The 20,823-nt window shown below is 41.1% G+C and overlaps 2 protein-coding genes across 6 annotated transcripts in view; both read left to right on the plus strand.

Moving 5' to 3' along the window:
* arhgef9b (Cdc42 guanine nucleotide exchange factor (GEF) 9b) overlaps positions 1–7,300 on the plus strand; it is a 73,937-nt gene extending 66,637 nt beyond the window's left edge. For 4 of the 5 annotated variants that reach the window (XM_084429455.1, XM_084429456.1, XM_084429458.1 and 1 more), the window contains one exon: positions 4,607–7,300. In XM_084429455.1, the coding sequence (XP_084285581.1) occupies positions 4,607–4,782 (176 nt within the window). In that variant the 3' untranslated portion in view covers positions 4,783–7,300. The remainder of the gene's footprint in view (positions 1–4,606) is intronic. The other variant, XM_084429457.1, reaches the window with a different exon arrangement.
* Positions 7,301–18,685: 11,385 nt separating this feature from the next.
* On the plus strand, positions 18,686–20,536 carry sh2d1ab (SH2 domain containing 1A duplicate b). Its single transcript, XM_084430384.1, has 3 exons — positions 18,686–18,856; positions 19,043–19,106; positions 20,038–20,536. The coding sequence occupies exons 1-3, from the start codon at positions 18,696–18,698 to the stop codon at positions 20,161–20,163; spliced, it is 351 nt and encodes a 116-aa protein (XP_084286510.1). The 5' UTR covers positions 18,686–18,695; the 3' UTR covers positions 20,164–20,536.
* The last annotated feature ends 287 nt before the right edge of the window (positions 20,537–20,823 follow it).

Consider the following 20,823-nt stretch of genomic DNA (forward strand, 5'->3'; position numbering starts at 1 on the left):
AGGGCCATTTTATATGGACATGGTATGAAAATGATAAAGGTATTTTTATGAGCGTTTAAAGTAGAATTAGTTTTTATACAAAATGCCATGGCAACGACTTTGAAATGCAACTATAATAAAGCAATTACTGCGTAAAAAAAAAAAAAAAAAAAAAATCCACACCTAAGAATATTGTTAAACAATACATAAAATAGGACCATAGATATTATAGGTAAAATAGATATTAAAAGAGATAGTTCACCCAAAAATTAGAATTCATTATGTACTTACCCTGGTTTAGCCGTTCTTTTTTTTTTTTTTTTTTGAAGATAAAAGGAGAAATTAAAAAATATGTCCTGCTTGTAATTGCCCATATAATGGCAGTGAATGGTGACCTTCTTCATGAATGCAAAAGTATCAGAAAGTAATCTCATGTGATTTGAGCCGTATACTCCAATGGCCATGTTTACTAACAGATTGCACCAGCGCAATCCCTCTTTTGGCATTAAAAAAGTGAAGTGAAGAATTAGAGATGAAAAGGCGTGGATACATTTATTTTTGTGGCTGGCCTTATGCATTTGTAGGACAAATTCAGACAATATTTATGGGAGGAAAGTTTTTAAATAAATTTTGCAACGTGATTTACTTAGGTTTGTGAAATTAAATGTACTGGTATTTGCCATTATTTATAGGTGCACTAAACAAATTTTGAGAAACACTGCTGATATTTTGAAATCAAACCAAACATAAAAAAGAGTATAATAAAGAGTTGATGTCTCTTTATTATAGCTGAAGCTAAGCAAAATAATGATTTGTGAAAAGTAAGGCAAATAAAGATGACAAGATTTGTGCTGAGACGGCTTCTCGAACACATCAGCGGCAGTTCGGAGTTGTGGCAAGAGGGACAGGTCTTCGTTCCCTCCATCATAGAATGGGGGTTACAATAGTAACCATGACTTTCCCTATCTGCCCGTCTCTTCGATGTTGTGTGGAAATACGGACACTAGGGGTCCCAATACTAAACGCCACAACTCACTGAACTGCGTTACAAGCCTTAGTGGTGCAGATGTTGGCAAGCTTTGTTTACCAAGTAACAAGTGCATTCCAACCCACTCACAACCTTGTTATCATGTCGTAGAGGGGAAAGGCTCTGAACGCCAAGTGCTACACCCTGCTAGTCGTCTGAGTTCTCCTGTTGGTACCCAAAAGTCAAGATGAAACCAGTTACATAAGGAGATTGTAGAATCTCACGAAGGAATTGGGTGTTGCTCAGTCCGCAGCTCTGCACTCCCAAGCCATTTGTGGCACCTACCGGCCACTACAAGTACTGTGTCATGCTGTATGAGCTGGTCAACATCCACCCCCTCCATATTCCAGGGATTCATGAATGAGGTGTTCTGGTATTACCTCCATCACTTCGTGCTGACACTCCGAGCCCTCACTCCCAAGGGACACAGTAAGCCATGACCCTGTTAAGCCAGGAGAATGGCATCCACAATCCAGTGTCCCATCCTTTGTTTGGAGACAGCCTTCTGTTCTGCTGACCTCCAAAGCAGAATACGAACTGTTCAAATCATCTGAAACTCTGTGTGCGATCCAGAAATATGCAAAGTGCAGAGCTGGGTCTCCCTTATCAGGAAGGGATTGCTTGCAGGTTCACCACCTGAAAGGGGAAGTGGGAACCTTAGGCACATAGATGAGGGTTGGGGTCTCAGGACGATTTGAGAGTCTGCCAGCCTATTAACTGATTTCATTAACTGAAAGGGCTTGTAAGTCCCCCATCCTCTTGACGGTAAAAGCTCAAATGGATCTCTATGTTGGGCCTGTAAGACCACAGAGATATCCCAAGAGGGGACGAGGCATTATCCGTGCTTATCTCAGGAACCTGAAAATCAGGTCCGGACCAACACATGTTTGCCCTGGATCTTAGGTCAAAACCTCCTCAAGGCTAACAACGTCTCCCGTCCCTCCACCGGGAGTAAGGCTCAACCCCAATTGAGCAGGTCAGCAGCCTCTCCTCCTTCCCTGGGTTGCCCGTCTGGGTTGAAGTCTTCTGATGGTTCTTAGTAGCCTGTTGACTGGTGGGCGGTGCCACCGTCCTGCGTGAGAAGCGGTGTGCTGGTCTGGCTGCCAGTCCAGGCGATGGCTGGGCAGTCGGAGAAGGAGGCAATATGGGTTTTATCGGCTCCATCTGTTTCTTGACTGCCAATAACGGTTGTGCAAAGACTTTCGACAGTGTCCCTGAATAGGCCACCTTGAGAAAGCGCACTTTCTCGGCATCCCATATTTCCATCAGGTTAAGCAATAGATTGTGCTCCTGGACCACAAGTGTGGACATTGCCCAACCCAGAGCCTGCAGTCTGTGACCTTCCGTGACCTTTGTAGCCTGTAGAGCATAGTCAGTCACAGAACGCAGTTCCCACATCATCTCTGGTTTGAGACCACACTTTTGAGGATCTCTCAATACTTTGGCTTGGTAGATAGATAGATAGATAGATAGATAGATAGATAGATAGATAGATAGATAGATAGATAGATAGATAGATAGATAGATAGATAGATAGATAGATAGATAGATAGATAAATACTTTATTCATCCACTAGGGAAATTCAGGACTTGACTCAAGACTTGCAAGATTGCCATAGCGCACAGGGCAGAGGCAGTGAGAGACGAGGTAAACTTACACAAAATATATAATGCAGTATAAATGCACCGCAATCGCCTGTTCCACGTGAGGAACCTCCGAGTACCCCTGCACCGCCCCACCATCAAGGGTGGTGAGGATGGAGGAGCCAGTGTTCTGTATTCTTGCAAAGCCAAACTCATCCAGAAACTCAACCTGGAAGACACGTGAGAGTAGAGGAATGGGAGGCTCACAGGGATTCACTCGGCGGAAACGCTCCCATTTCATCCCCTTGCCCAGAGATAGAAGGACCAGGACGGGAAGCAGCCTGAGGTGACTCTGTCTTTTGAAAAAGAGCACAACGTGCACATGGTCATGTTTTCACAGTGAGGACATAAACTACCCATAAAAGATGTCTCAGCATGAGCATGGTCCAAACACTGAAAGCAACGATCGTGGCCGTCCGAGGGGGACATAAATCGACTGCACCCAGAAGGACATGGATGGAAAGCCATGATGGAAAATACACAATCCGCCGTGCATTTGCTCTTTTAAAGAAAATTGCCTGTTTAAGATTGCTGCTGATGCACCCAAGATAACTCTCTGCACTTATGTAGCGTGCTGTATATCCAGCAGCGTGATAAGGAGGTGATTGGAATTTGCCTCTCAGTAAAAGAGACACTGGCATTCGGCTCTGAAGAACAAAGCTGAATGAGTGAAGCACGCCAGCCCTATTTTATACCCGGATGTCCGGGAAGTGGCTGATCATGCAAATTTTACTCGCCAATTTCCATTGGCTTTTTATGAAAAAGTGTTTGGGGCTCCCAAGAGCAACCCCTAGTGTCGATATTTCGACACAACGTTTATCACACTATCAGAGAATGACATTAATTCTGTTCAATTTATAATGAAAAAATCTAATAATCTATAAGTCTAGGGATATTTAAAGATTGATCTAAGCCTCTTCATTGCCAGAAGTGCCCAAGAGCAGTCTGGTCTGGCCTGTAGCTCCTGTGTGTTGAGCTACAACACACAGTTCCATGTGCCAATTGGTGGATATTGTGTGAAGCACAACAAATGTATTTAAATTCTGAAAGAGTGAATTAAAAAAAATCCCACATTTTTGAAGGCCACATATCTCTCTTCAGTGTTTCCCCTTCAATGTGAACAATTGCGCCACATAGAAATGACGTGTATATCTAAGTGCATGAGACAGAGGGAAGTTAGGGGGACAGGGAGGCCTTTCACTGCTGTTATATGGACAAGCGTGAGCAGAAGATTTGTGCTGCGGAAAAGAAGGTGGGGGGTGAACTATCCCTTTAAGTGGCCTGAGTACTCAACACAAATTAACTAAAGCAAAAAGATTGTGTTTCAAAATGCCATGGAAACGTTTTTTTTTTTTTGCTAGAAAACCAACTGCCTATTTATGTTTATATATATTTATATTTGTTGGTTCTGCTTATATCATATAGTTGGAAAAATTAGATATATTTTGAATTGCTTAGAATCATGTATGACTGTAGTTCGTACTTATTGATTTTGTCATGACTATGGTCAATTCTGCTAAAATACCATAGTTACTGCATAGTACTAATATTTGGACACTTGATGACCTACTGTAGAGGCCAGTTGGTTACAAAAAGGAGGCTCAGAAAATTTAAACAAAATAACAGAAGTCAGTTCTGAGAAAAGCTTCATCATCATTGGTTTGCAGATTCCACTTGGTTTTATATTTTGTATCCAATGCAGTTGTATATATCAATGAGAAGTGACAGTTTCTTAAAATAGTAACTGTATTAACTATGGTATTTAGTTGGTAACTGTGGCTAGTCACCATGGTACATTTTAAGGGCTGTACTGTATGTTGTGAAGCATGATTCATCATCGCTGCGCATTGATTATTTTGATTATGCTTTGAGCATTGACATTCTCTTCCCATTGGCTACATTTTTGTAATTTCTCAAACATCTCCTGTCTCTGTCTTTTGACTTTGTGCTGAGCAGGTTTGAGCCAGAGCAGGTGTGTCTCCCCATCGGACCCCTCGTCTCCAGGACCCTTTCTGCTCTCTGATGACACACAACAATCAGATGTAGTCGAATTCCATGTTTCCAAATCAGGACAATCTCCATTCTGGCAAAACTTTAATAAGTTCACATCGTTAAAAAATGGGAAAAAATAGTGTCTGTATGTTCCCAGCAATGAAGTTCAAGTGTATTTTTTGACAGTAAAAAGACCATGAACCTCCAGCTGGAGATTACTGACTGACTGACTGACAATCATGACCCTGATATGATCAAACCTGTCAAGCGCCCAAACAAAGATGTACTGTATGCTGTTTCATTCACCATTATTGTATCTTCACCAATTCAACTTCGCCTTGTGGTATTTTGGAGATGAAATTCAGTAGAACTGACCAGCATACGGTGCTCTGTGTCCTGCTGTCAATGACGGCCATCAAATTGAAATTTTTCTCAAAGCTTGTGGATCAAAGACCTTTGCTCCACAGTCTCTCTGTCTGCAATTTACCAGTCATGAGGATACTTGTGTGTACTATACAGTACCCTTCATTAGCAGGATGTAAGACTGTAAGCATTACACACAATTAACAACCAAATCACCTAAACAGGGTATTGCTTTCTAATTTACAAATGTGATTTTGTCAATCTTAGGAACACAGAGTTTGACAATAAGATTATTCTTAGTATTAGTTAACAAGCATTATTCCAGATTTGTGAAAGTGTCACAATCTCGTATCATGCTCTCCTCGAATCTCACATGTTGTATGATATTGACTGAACTCATTTCATATGATAAATAGATGTTTTTGTATGTCTATAAAAGGTAAAGTAGATTTTTGAATTTGCCTCCAAAGGGGGTTATTTTTGATTGTATTATATAAGTACTCTGTAGTAAGCACACTGAAACAATTCATATGCATTGTATTTGAATTTTTTTATTTGTTGTTGTTGTTGTTGTTAATTTGTAATAGCTACTCTGAATACTATTTATTATTATAGTTAATGGCAAATATTGATATGTTGTTTTATGCATACAGTAATGTGCAGAAGTCTTGGGCCATGAATATATATATATATACTAATTACCATTCAAAAATAAAGGTAATTTATTAACTTTATGGATATGTTATGTTTTCTTTGTCTAATGCCATGTCATAACCATAGCCATATGGCCTAAGGGTTGTGTACAGTGCTGTGCATAGAGTACACTACACATGTATTATTGTATGCCTATGAGAAGAAATGACTGTTGTTCATGACTGTTGATAGACTCCAATTGAAATTTTCAGTCCCTCTGGTAATTTAGTAAATGAATGTGAATAATAGGCCTGAAAAAATCAGCAAAACAATAACTGAACAGTTATCTTGTAGTGCCACAGCACTCAGAGTGGGACTCAGAGCTGGTGCTGCACTACCCTGCTCTCTTGTGGACAACCAGTGCACTCAAACCTTCAATACTGATGAGACACAGAAGACTGGCTTACTCAATATGTCTGAATGTTGGTATATGATTTAGCAGTCAAGAAAATGGTGAACATCAGCTTCTCCCTTTCTGATGATATGCAGTGCAATGAAATCCACAACCTTTAGAGAGCGGTTTTCTTGCTTTGAATTAAAGTTTTTCAAACGTGATCTGATCAGGCAACAGTCCATTTAATGTTGTTTGTTGAGAATGTGTCTAACAGCCTTTTATGTGATCGATTGCAATGCATTTACTTCACATTTATGTCTGTTACTGTAAATGAAGACAACTGACTTGATGAGTTGAAATATTTGTTCAGCATCTTTTCTGGATTTTTCTTCAGGTTTAAAGTCTAACGTTCAAGAAGAAACCCTACTGAAATTTAAAAATAGCCTGCATCCACATTCATTTATTGGTGAGTGGTGAATGAATAGGCTACATTTGGCACAATGCGAATTTGCAATGCATTTACTTCACATTTATGTCTGTTACTGTAAATGAAGACAACTGATGTGATGAAATGATTTCTGGATTTTTCATCAGGTTTAAAGTTTCAAGAAGAAACCCTACTGAAATTTAAAAATAGACTGCATCCACATTCATTTATTGGTGACAGGCTACATTTGGCAAAATGCGAATTAGACAATGTAAGCAGAAAATGTGGGATGTGAAAATTGGTTTGTATATGTGCTCATATCTATACTTAGAGACACCTAGCAGTTATGTGATTAAATCATAACTATATAACATATGGGTGTTCAGTAATAATGCACTTTCTTATTTACTTATGAATGTTTAGTATGAATTTGCATATTGTCAGCTGTAATGATGTGCTATGTTTTAAAGTAAAGAATGAAAAAAAAAGTACTTTCTGTTCTGTTTTAATTTTAATGACTTAACCAATGTAAATGACTACTGTCACTTTCAGTTATAGTTTTAGTTTCATTATCAAGGAATTTTAGTTTCTTCTTTGTTTTCTTGCTTCCTTTGTTCTATGTTCCCATTTGTCATTGGTTGCCATGGTTATTTATTATTAATTAGATCACACCTGTTTGCATTTGAGTTCATTATCTTATGTATATAAGCCCTTCAGTTCATTTAGTTCTTTGTCTGATGATGGTTGTGTTTTAGCACACGCTGTTGCATTGTATAATCTCGTTGGATTACTTCTTTTATTTTCTTTTGTTTTATTAAAGAAAACGGTATTGTTTGAACTACATCTTCTTCTTTGTCATCCTTTGCTGACCTACCCATGACAGAACACCAGACCCATAAGAAAAAATTTGGAGATTGCGGCAATTAGTATAGACCCAGAAGGAACATTTCATGGGCCAAGATCTGGAGGACTATGTGGAGGAGTTTGTTAACATCTGCCACCGCGCCACATGTGATTGACCTCCCATTATGGAAGGTTTCAGGTGCGGGCAGGACAATGAGATTCGCTTCCTGATGCCAAAGGGTGATACCTGCTGGAACTTAGAGTACATCAACTTCGTTCTGCGGGTGGATTGGTCCTCAGTTACAGTAGGCGAAACTATAAAGGATACCATCTCCATCGTCGAGCCCCACCTCGCTCCCGTCACCACACCAGATCCCGAGCACGGCCAGCCACCTCTGACGCCGTGCAGGAAAAGATGCCAGAGCCCACCGCAGAGGGAGAGCCCGAGCCTGCCGCGATGAAGGAGCCAGAGCAAGGAACTGAACCCACCATCGCTCCGGAGAATGAGCCCCCCATGTAGCAAATTAGCTCAAAAGATATACAGTGCGTGCAGAATTATTAGGCACGTTGATTTTCTGATCATATTTTTTTTCCAGGAACATTTTACCAATTCCAAACCACATTAGTCGTAATAACTACTATTAATTTTGTATTTAATCATTTATAAGTGATATATAATTGTTCATGAAGGCTGGAAATGAAAAACGCCTTATATTCAGGTGTGCATAATTATTAGGCATGTTTTCTTTTACAGATAAAATAAGCCAAAAAAGAGATTTAAAGGCAAGTTTTTTATAAAAAAAAAAAATTCCAAATTTGTTTAAACTTTCTTTATATACCAATACATAATTAAAATGTAAGTACTCTGAAAAAGAGAGTATAAAAATCGAGTGTCTGTAGTCCTCTCAGGGCGCAATAAATACAGCTACTTATTTCCATTCGGAACGAATGAAATGATTGGCTGGGCGACTGTCACTCTCCCTCGCTACCATGGCTACCACCCCTGCCGCTACAGGAGCTGCCCACATGTGTGCACCCGTTTGACTCGAGGAGAGGAAGAGGCACGGAGAGAGGCACGGAAGCTAGGAAGAATCACAATTATGGCAGAGAAAGAGCAGTCAAAATTCCCAGTACCTGCATATACAGTCAGCGAAGGCAAACAAGGCAAAAAAAGGAACTAGTAAGGTAGAAAGGTAGGCTACTTGTCACCGGAGTGTTACGTTAGTCCTCATCAGAGCCAACTTGCCAACATTTCATCGTGGAAGCTCTTACATGCAAAACACCGTATATGTTATGAATCTTACACGAAATTCACCTTCATCACAGTGTAACTGATGGTAATGGGAAAACGTGTATCAATGCACCCTGTTTTTAGCTTTGCCTTATGTTACTAGCTCGTTACCGAATCAAACTCAATATATTTTAAACTTTACCAGTATCGATATGCTAGCTTGATAGTGAGTACTAACAGCCATGTTAGTTGTTTATATTCATAATGATAAAGTTAGGTATTTTATTACATGTGATTCTGACATGATGTCACTACATGCACTGCGCTCCTCTCGGCGCTGGCAAACGCGTCCTCCAGCTGAGCGTTTGGCGTCGCGCGTTCATGTGTTTTGGGGGCGTGGCTTTGGAAGGAGCCCAGAAGGGAGGGGGTGGGAGTGAATGGAATAAGTAGCTGTGTTTATTGCAGTCCTGAGAGGGCTACAGACACTCGATTTTTATACTCTCTTTTTCAGAGTACTTACATTTTAATTATGTATTGGTATATAAAGACAGTTTAAACAAATTTGGGAAAAAGTTTTTTAGAAAAATCCTGCCTACCCTGCCTTTAACTCAGACTGAAAAGTCAAAAATGATTAAATCCCCATGAGAAGGATGCAATACTAATGCAATACTAGAAATTGTAGTTAAGCCATGACCATTGGAAAGTGAAATACTCAGTGGGTTAGCAGGGTCAGAAAAACAGGTGGAGAAGAAAAGACACATGTTAACTGCAAAATAATTAAGAATTAAGGTGAAGAATTAAGTGTGAAACCATCAGGAGCCCTTAAGTCTCCAGCGCCACCATTTTCCAGAACTGCAACCTACCTGGAGTCTCCAGAAGTGCAAGGTGTCAGGATCTCAGAGACTTGGGTTAGGTAAAGAATCCTAAAAAATTACCCCCTCTTAATAAGAATCACAAGCTGAAGTGTTGTGAAATACATGAAGACTGTTTTTTTTTTAGGCTTTATAGACAGACAGATTGAGAGTGACTCTTGAAGGACCAGCACCACGTCCTCTTCTACCACTATTTGAAGAATTCATCTTCCAGAATACGTTACAATAAGTTTTGGGAGTTTATTTTTAGTCCATCTCCTACCCTGAAGTCCGTTTTGCAGAGATGGACTAAAAATAAACTCCCAATGTCACGGGAAGTCAAAAGGTGAGGCGAGGATTCAAGTGCAGAAAGGAATTTTAATGAATAAACAACAAAACAGACCAAAAACCAAAACTCCCTCGTGGGGGAAAAACAAGGCAGGCAAATACTCAAAACATAACACAGGGGAAAACAGAGACAACGATCCACACAGACTGCAAACAAGAGGGAGCTAATAAAGGGAAACTAATCAGGGGGAACAGGTGGGAGAACTCAAACAATAATCAGATAACAAGTAGGGCGGGGCTAACAATGACACAAGCACATGGCACAACATAACAAACACCCAAGTGCAGAACAAGACAAGACAGACATGTGACATAACCCCCTCCATAAGGAGTGGCTTCCAGACACTCCACTAGAACGGGGGGGACAGACCAGGGCGGGACGGAGGGACAGGCCAGGGCGGGACGGGAGGGACAGAACAGGGCGGGACTGGAGGAACCAACCAGGGCGGGACGGGAGGAACAGACCAGGGCGGGACGGGAGGGACAGAACAGGGCGGGACGGAAGAGACAAACAGTCCATCAGGCGGCCAGGGTGGAGCAGATTGTCCATCGGGCGGCCAGGGCGGAGACTTTCCCTCGGGTGGCCAGGGCGGAGACTTTCCCTCGGGCGGCCAGGGCGGAGACTTTCCCTCGGGCGGCCAGGGCGGAGACTTTCCCTCGGGCGGCCACGGCGCAGGAACTGGAACAAACCCCACCGGCTCAGGCACTGGGACTGGCACCACCGGCTCAGGCCCTGGAACTGGCACCACCGGCCCAGGCACTGGAATTGGCATCACCGGCTCAGGCACTGGAACTAGTCCCACCGGCTCCGACTCAGACACCACCGGCCCAGGAACGGACATAGACACAAGAACAGGCACCAGAACAGGCACAGGAACAGACACCGGAACAGACACCGGAACAGACACAGACACTGGAACAGACACTGGAACAGACACTGGCTCCGGCTCAGGAACAGACACTGGCTCCGGCTCAGGAACAGACACTGGCTCCGGCTCAGGAACAGACACTGGCTCCGGCTCAGGAACAGACACTGGCTCCGGCTCAGGAACAGACACTGGCTCCGGCTCAGGAACAGACACTGGCTCCGGCTCAGGAACAGACACTGGCTCCGGCTCAGGAACAGACACTGGCTCCGGCTCAGGAACAGACACTGGCTCCGGCTCAGGAACAGACACTGGCTCCGGCTCAGGAACAGACACTGGCTCCGGCTCAGGAACAGACACTGGCTCCGGCTCAGGAACAGACACTGGCTCCGGCTCAGGAACAGACACTGGCTCCGGCTCAGGAACAGACACTGGCTCCGGCTCAGGAACAGACACTGGCTCCGGCTCAGGAACAGACACTGGCTCCGGCTCAGGAACAGACACTGGCTCCGGCTCAGGGACAGACGCGGGCTCCGGCTCAGGGACAGACGCGGGCTCCGGCTCAGGGACAGACGCGGGCTCCGGCTCAGGGACAGACGCGGGCTCCGGCTCAGGGACAGACGCGGGCTCCGGCTCAGGGACAGACGCGGGCTCCGGCTCAGGGACAGACGCGTGCTCCGGCTCAGGGACAGACGCGTGCTCCGGCTCAGGGACAGACGCGGGCTCCGGCTCAGGGACAGACACTGGCTCCGGCTCAGGAACAGGAACAGACATCACCGGCTCAGGAACAGACACCACCGGCTCAGGAACAGACACCACCGGCTCAGGAACAGACACCACCGGCTCAGGAACAGACACCACCGGCTCAAGTGTGTGTGTAGCCCACACACACCACATGGCTGTGGCCATAATGGCCAGTGTCGCGGTCACTGAGGGCTCAGGCTCAGGAACAGACACCACCGGCCCAGACACAGGCTCGACGGCGGCCATCTTGTCCGAAGACCCAGTCTTGGTAGTGACCTTCTTGTCCGAAGACACAGGCTCTACAGGCGTAACGTGAACAGGTTCAGTGGTGGCCATCTTGTCCGAAGACACAAGCTCAGCAGACGTGACGGGAACACTCTCGGCGGCGACCATCTTGTCCGAAGACACAGGCTCGACAGGCGTAACGTGAACAGGTTCAGCGGTGGCCATCTTGTCCGAAGACACAGGCTCAGCAGATGTGACGGGAACACCCTCGGCGGCGGCCATCCTGTCCGAAGACACCGGCTCGGCAGACTTGACATGAACAGTCTCTGGCTGGGCAGACGTGACGTGAACCGTCTCTGGCTCCTCCGCAACGGAATCCTCCGGGATATTGGGGAGGCCGGAGGTCTTCCTCCTCCTCCGCCGTCTTCGATGGTGAGGTGCAGGTTCAGGTCTGGACGGAGTTAATGGTGGATGGAGCTCTGGGCTGGGCAGCGGCGATGCGTTCTCTGGGCTGAGCAGCGGCGATGCATTCTCTGGGCTGGGCAGCGGCGATGCATTCTCTGGGCTGGGCAGCGGCGATGCATTCTCTGGGCTGGGCAGCGGCGATGCATTCTCTGGGCTGGGCAGCGGCGATGCATTCTCTGGGCTGGGCAGCGGCGATGCATTCTCTGGGCTGGGCAGCGGCGATGCATTCTCTGGGCTGGGCAGCGGCGATGCATTCTCTGGGCTGGGCAGCGGCGATGCATTCTCTGGGCTGGGCAGCGGCGATGCATTCTCTGGGCTGGGCAGCGGCGATGCATTCTCTGGGCTGGGCAGCGGCGATGCATTCTCTGGGCTGGGCAGCGGGGATGCAGGCGGGTCCGATGTATCCCACCGAGCACGATGGTGGAGATACTTAGCGAAACCCGGGAAGTCTAAAATTTCCAGCCCCTTCATCTCCCACTGAGGCAAGGGAACATCCAAACAAATATTAAATACATCTTTGAGGACTATATCCCCAAGCCCGAGTCCCTCTGCAGCCGCGCTGAATTTCCGGGCGAAATCCTTCACCCTGGTCCCCTGCTGTCGGAGGGAAACCAACCCGCTGAGTTTCATGATTCGCTCCAGGTGAGGGCAGGAATCCCTTTGCTGAATCCTCATTCTAGGTGGATCGTTCTGTCACGGGAAGTCAAAAGGTGAGGCGAGGATTCAAGTGCAGAAAGGAATTTTAATGAATAAACAACAAAACAGACCAAAAACCAAAACTCCCTCGTGGGGGAAAAACAAGGCAGGCAAATACTCAAAACATAACACAGGGGAAAACAGAGACAACGATCCACACAGACTGCAAACAAGAGGGAGCTAATAAAGGGAAACTAATCAGGGGGAACAGGTGGGAGAACTCAAACAATAATCAGATAACAAGTAGGGCGGGGCTAACAATGACACAAGCACATGGCACAACATAACAAACACCCAAGTGCAGAACAAGACAAGACAGACATGTGACACCCAAAACTTATTATAACACATGTTATAATAAGTTATGTATATATATAATTAATTTTAACGGATTATAATTAATTATAAATATTTGAATTATTTTTAGAATTGACTGTAGTAGAATTAATAGTACAAGTATTTAATCAGTTCATCCAATGAACAGAAAGCATAATCAATTATTAATTCTAGGAAATATATTATCTTCCTGGCCAAGAAAGAATAACCTTTTCCAACTAAAGTAAATAAAGTACTAGCAGGGTAATAACATAGGTATCATAGGAGTGGCAAACACAGAGACAATAAAGCGTGGATATAATGGTTTTATAAACGAAACTACGGTAGGCTACACACACAACTAAACTAAGCAAAGATTGTATACAGGATCAAGAAAGTAAAGAAAAGTGAAGAAAAAGAGAGAGAGGAAAAGAGAAGGGCAAGATTACAATCAGTGAACCACAACCTACGAGAAACATCAGAGAATCAGGGTCACCTTAAAGGGGCACAATAACTTAGAAACGCATCTAAAGGCAGCGAACGGGTATTTGCATTGACTTCGGTTGCTGAACAAGTCCAGATGCAGGAGATTCTTGAGATGCTTGATGATTTCGCCTGGAGTGCGCTGAAGCGTTCGTTTGGGTTCTTGGGGTGGTCCATGTTGAATCCAAAGAAATGAACTTGGTCCTCATTGAATCCAAAGATGGAGATGAAGTTGCCGGAAGGAGACAGGAGAATGTTGTCTCAAAGAGATTGAGCAAAGATCTGAACTAATCAGACACTCTTAAAGGTCCTCTCAGTTCACACGCATTTGGTGAGGTGACCAATCAAAGATGACCGGGAGAAAGTCTTTGTTCCATCTTATCCCAATTTGCATGTTCATGGTGGCATGGAGAATTTGTACAGTCTTTACACAAAAGTATGGTAAAAATATTTATGATGCAATTTATCATAACATCACCTGTCCAATACAGTCTCAACAGTGAAGCATGGTGGTGGCAGCATCACGCTGTGAGGGGGGTGTTTTTCAGCTGCAGGGACAGGACGACTGGTTGCAATCGAGGGAAAGGTGAATGCGGCCAAGTACAGGGATATCCTGGACGAAAACCTTCTCCAGAGTGCTCTGGACCTCAGACTGTTTTTCTGTCAATATGGGGTGCTGTGTGTACAATAATGAGGAAAAAAAATGAACTTAAATTATTTTAGCAAATGGCTGCAATATAACAAAGAGTGAAACATTTAAGGGGGTCTGAATACTTTCCGTACCCACTGTATATACACACATACACTTGATTAATATATAATATATAATACATATATATAAGCCTGATTTTGGACAGGCTTCTGAGGCAGGGTAATAGTCTAATGATCTACAACAAAATAGAGATAAATAGATACATAAGCGAATAATTAATTACTATAATAGTAACGCTTGTAACCGTCTCATAAAATATATATGATGTATGGTATTAAACAATAATTACTATACTATTATTATCAGTTCCAATGACCGTTAAATGGATGAAAACAGGTTTGTTTGGTTGAACAAATGCTTTATAACAAACTTGAAATCAGTTTGTTTTATTTATTAAATTTAAATAATCAAAAACACATCTAATTACATTTAATAATTGATTGTGGATTAGATTGACAATTTATTTTATCATTAAAAGTGTATTTGTAACAATGAGTCCACTGAAGGCAAGGTTAAAGAACCCAAGTGCAGTTTAATTCAAATTAAGATCAAACAAAAGAAAACAAAACAAAAGGCATGGCATGGCATGAAACTCAAGACAAATACGGACATACAGTAGACTTAAAGGGACAATGTGTAGGTTTTTAGGTATTTTATTATCTAAAATCAATATTTTTATTCATAAATATGTCCTCAATGGTGTACAAATACCTCTGCTAATTATCTGACTTATCCTCATAAACGAAGAATTTATTATCTTTATATACATGGGACGAGTAGGTCCACGGAGGCTTCCATGTAGTTCCGCCATCTTGAAAAACTATAATAGCAGAGAGGGACAAAAAGTACTAGGCCAACGCGTTTCCACAACGCGTTTTCGTCCAGAGCCAGCGTCACGTGACTGAAACCAGCAGAAGCGGAGGAGCAGAGCAGTGAGAGGCGCTTGTCACTGCCCCGGCAAGTTTAAAAGGCTGCACTGTACGGTTATTTATAATGGAGGAGTCCATACATATGCTGAGTCACAGGATAAGGAGTCCTCGTCGTCAAAAAAGTCCAACATAGACCGTAAAAGGAAACGTGACCGGAGATTACAAAAACAAGGGTTAATGTCGGGATAGCTAATGCAGGAGAAAGCTTTCAAAAGAGACGCTGAAGTGTCCTGCTTTCTTCTCGACAGGTAAGTCAATGTTACGGTCTTAATTACAAGCTTTTTTTCATTGCTTGGTTGTGTACTTTATTATATAGACAGTAGAACATTTATAGTTAATGATCAGAAGAAATGGACAGCACCTGAGTTAAATATATGAGTGTCACAACAAAGGGTCTGAATATTTAGGACCATGTGATATTTCAGTTTTTCTTCTTTAATAAATGTGCAAAAATGTCAACAATTCTGTGTTTTTCTGTCAATGTGGGGTGCTGTGTGTACAATAATGAGGAAAAAAATGCACTTAAATTATTTTAGCAAATGGCTGCAATATAACAAAGAGTGAAAAATTTAAGGGGGTCTGAATACTTTCCGTACCCACTGTATATATATATATATATGTGTGTGTGTGTGTGTGTGTGTGTGTGTGTGTGTGTTTTTTTCATTTGGTTTATTCGTTCGATAATACTTTGATGTGTCTGCCTTTTTAGGTGCTGGTTCTTCCCTTTTTGCCCACCTCTCCTCTGCAAATATCACATTTTTCATATGTCTCATTGGCCTTATCAGAATGTTCTCTGGAAATATGTGCTTACAAATGTGTCCCATACACTTCTCTTGATTGGAAGAATACAACTTATTTTAATTATTCATTTAAATGACCATAATTGTGTAGCCCACAAGAGGGCAATATTGATGTGTTACTGAAATTGACTAGTGTAAACTATTGCACTTGCTACAGCAGTAGCCATAAAACGTCTGGAAAAGCACAGAGAAAATGTCATTATAATAACAGCTGCCATTACCAAAACATTACACACTTTTTAACTCCACCTAATTGCATCCAATGGAGGAATAGAGGCATTATGTACTTAAATCATCTTAAAATATACAGCTATGTTAAATTTACAGATATTTAGGCAAATACAGTACCAATACTAATATTATCAACAAATCAAAATTTGAGACAACAGAACAACCACAACAACCCACAGAATCAACAAGAATAGAATGTCAGTAAAATACCTTCTACACAGCAAATCATCCACAGAGTCACACACAAACTCACTGCCAGTAAATCAATAGAGAGAAGATCTCTTGATAACAGACAATGATTTCTGGAAAATAGTCTGCAAAACACTTCCGGTATGCGTAAAATCGCAAACATACAACTAGTCTAGTATAAAATTATACACAGAACAAACGAGGCAAAAAGTTAAAGGGTTAGTTCACCCAAAATGTCATTATTTACTCACCCTCATGTCAAAACTCATTAAACTTTCGTTCATCTTGGGAACACAAATGAAGATCTTTTTAATGAAATCTGGGAGCTTTATATTCCTCCATAGACAGCTATGCAACTGACATTTTGGCGCTTCAAAAAGTTCATAACAAGATCATAAAACTAATCCATATGAATTGAGTGTTTTAGTCAAAATTTTCCAAAGAGACTCAATCACTTTATATGATGAACAGATTTAATTTAGGCTTTTATTCACATCTAAACATTGATAAGCAAACATAAACAGAAGCTCAACCAAACCTGCTTGACAACCCAAGAACAAAACTCTTACGTCATGCGTCGGGTCAGAGGACCCCTCTTTCACCGGAACTATAGACACGTGTACGTGTACGGCTGTTACCAGAAGCCAGTGATTATAGTTTATAAAGTTATAAATATGGATATTTTTCTTACAAAAATGCATTGCTTCGCTTCAGAAGGCCTTATATATTTTTGATATAATTCCGATTGTGTTTGGCTGAAAGAACGAAGTCATATACACCTAGGATGGCTTTAGCATGAGTAAATGATTTATGGGACAATTTTCATTTTTCGGGTGAATTAACCATTTTAAAGGAGTAAATCACATTAAAATGAAAATTAGCCCATTATTTACTCACCCTCAAGCTATCCTAGGTGTATATGACTTTCTTCATTCAGACTAATACAATCAGACTTATATTAATAAACACCCTGACACCGAGCTTTATAATGGCAGTGGATTGCAACCATCAGATTGAAGCTCAAAAAAAGTGCATCCATCCATTATAAACGAACTCTACACAGCTCCGGGGGGTTAATAAAGGCATTCAGAAGCAAAGAAATGAGTTTGTGTAAGAAATATATTGTATTCGTCTGAAAGAAGAAAGTAATATTCACCTAAGATGGATCTTTCTTCTGCTGAATATTACTTCTTGCACAGTCATTGAGTTGCTTGTCATACTCACACAGGGATCTTGTTCAATGTGCCCTCTTTTTTTTATCATAATAACAGCAGGGGCCAAATCGATGCAACATGCAGCATCAACCCTGTGTATTAACACTTTATAGACAACAGGCACCGATGGCGGTGGCATCGACCAGCCTCTGAAGAACCTCTCTTTCTTAATAAACTTCCCCTTTTAGCCCAAAATAATACATTTCAATAACATCTCCACAGTGTTTTTACTCTCAGTGTATATTCCACATTCTCTGATTTATTGACCTGTTAACTCATTTACATTTCCACATCAGTTCAATAAAATAAAATAAAGTCTTCAAATTAAATAATTAGTCTGAAATTGACTTTTTCACTCTGCAGATCTATTTCTTTGTATATGTACTTCAAAAACATTCCGCTAAAGATACACGCACTAAAAAAAAAGAAAAAAAAGAAGAAGGTACAAACACGCAGAGACAGGATGTAGTGGTGACAGGGATGTTCTGTGACAGCAGTCTGTACTGGATACAGAAGCATTTTTCCACCTTGTACGTGTACAACTCTCAAACATGCTACAAGAAACTTCAACATACAACATAGAATTGTTGTAATTGTTGTTATTTTCTTTTTTGTTGTTGTTGTTGTTTACAGAGTCTAAATTGTGACCTATTTTATTGCTGAAAACCACTCTAATAGACCTTTGCACAGTCTGAGGTGATTACAGCAGCTTGAAAATCGATATAATTGCAATGATTTATTGTGTGGACATACTGAGTGAAACATAAAGGGCTCTTTGAATTCTGTTTTGCACCATTCTGTAATTATGCCATTGTCTGATGGCAACGTGTGTTATATATTAACAAAAAAAAAAAAAGAATGACACCATTGTGCAGCACTAATTTGTAAAGTATAATTTCAGCAGTACATCCAGATATCTGCATGGCAGCTGAACTCTAGATGAACTGAAATTACCATTTACTAATGTTCCACTGGCATTTTGCATGCATTTGCTATTGTTGCAGAAATTGTCTTATTTTTTTAAGAGCTTATTTCCTGCCTTGTTTCATCATTTCCTGCCCAAGGGACAAATATCACTCGCTGGTAGTGATTGCATGAGAAACAATGCATGCAGCACAATGGAATCGCTTTCTGTTTATCATGGGGCCATCAATCGAGAAACGTGTGAGATGCGTCTGTGTGAAGCGGGCAAAGATGGGAGCTATTTAATTCGAGACAGTGAGAGCGTTCCTGGGGCCTACTGTCTCTGTGTCCTGTAAGTCCTCAAGAAATCTCTGCATTTTCTGGAGCTTTAAGCTCATTTCAAGCGTGTCACAAAATTTCACAATTACAAATTGTTAAGTCAAAATTTTTATTTTAACTGCACATGTACTATTTCAAACGGGCAAGTTCTATTTATTGGCCTTTGCTTTTATTAATCTGTGATTTCTCACACTGCCAGGTGTAAAGGTTTTGTCTACACGTACCGGCTCCAGAAAGACACAGCGGGCTCCTGGGCGGCTGAGGTGAGAACAAAATGATACATTAAAAGACACTACACAAAAGCAAACCTCATATGCAACATCAGATATTATTATTGAAATATGATTAGCTTTAAAAAATACTCTAGCTTTGTATCTTGCAATTGTCTAAATTTGTGACAGTTAGCCCGATAAATATAACTCCCTCATTGCTGTTCATTTAGATTTTCTTTTTGTATTTGAACCGCAGCTAAATTGAAGTAGAGTATAACTAAATTATGATGAGTGCTGGAGACACAAATTGGCTGATTTTCCAATGAAAAGCAAACATTTAAAAATAGTTTCTTCGGCATAACACATATGTATCATGTGTAACTAGAAATTGTGTAAATCTGTCAGTAGTAATTTATGAGGATAACATTACAAAACTGTGTGTTTCCTGAGAATGACTTAAATGTCCAGAGGTATGAAACAGCTGTGGAAAGGTTTGGCTGGGCTGAGATTTAAGTGATTTACAGAGAAAAATCTCTCCGCTCTAACATCTATAAAGCCAACATCTCATTTTGAGACTGCGTGACATTATGGCTGTAGATCTTATATAGATAACATTAAAGAAATGGGCGCTCACTTGTATACACGTGTATATTTGGACTATTTCTGATTTAAACACTGTAAAAAATGTCTAACCTTCCCAACTCAAAATTTTCTAGTGACTGATCACATCTAAATTTTTTAATTGGCCCAAGTGAAATTCTGTACATTTTATTTGATCATTTACAGGATTTCACTTGCGCCAATTGAAAAATTTAGATGTGACCAGTCACTAGAAAATTTTGAGTTGGGGAGGTTAGACATTTTTTACAGTGCAGATGTGAGTTGATCTGCCCTAGTTCACGTGTCCTTGCAAATAAATTATACTGATGTTGTTGTTATTGTTGTTGTTTGTTTGTTTATTTATTTGTTTATTTTTTGACAGACTGCACCGGGTCAGACCAAACGCTTGTTCCGAAAAGTCAAGAATTTGATAAGCGCCTTTGAGAAACCAGACCAGGGCATCGCTGTTCCTCTCCTCTATCCCGTAACTGCCCAGAAGTTCTGCTAGAATATTCCTCATCACCATCCTAAAACCAACTAAACAATCTACAAGCATCTTTATGCTGTTTCATAATAATGTGGATTTGTACATATAATTAAAAGGATTTGTATAAAAGAAAAATCTTAATTTGTAAAGAATGTTTTACTGTGGGAAATTGTGAAATCTCAAATGTATTTAATACTGTGATCGATGGTCAACAAATATCTGGGATTTTTTTAATCCTACTTAATCCGTTACTCCTTTCCCAAATATGTGTGTGTTTTTTTTTTTTGATTATTATCATACATATGTATACATGCTGACTATTTACTTCATCGCAGTAATTCCTAAACTATCATTTGAATTTGAATAGATAACTGAATAAACACTGGGAATATAATTTTTTGTGTGTGTCTGGTGACTTTTAATAAATCACACTTAATGAGTTAATAATACTTGAATTAACTTGGACTATTTCTATTTAATAATAATAATTAGTAATTTAATAATAATTCATAATTTAATGATAATAAATAATTATATTTCAAATGTTTAATAAAACAGAAAATGTTAAATAAAACTTATTTAAAACATTTCTTTGTGCCAAAATAATATTTTTCTGTAGAATGTGATCACTATCATTTGTGTGTTAATTGAGCTTGACATTTTTGATTAATTATTACAACA

Source organism: Rutilus rutilus (assembly GCF_951802725.1).
Source record: "Rutilus rutilus genome assembly, chromosome: 14".
In the NCBI taxonomy this organism is placed as follows: Eukaryota; Metazoa; Chordata; class Actinopteri; order Cypriniformes; family Leuciscidae; genus Rutilus; species Rutilus rutilus.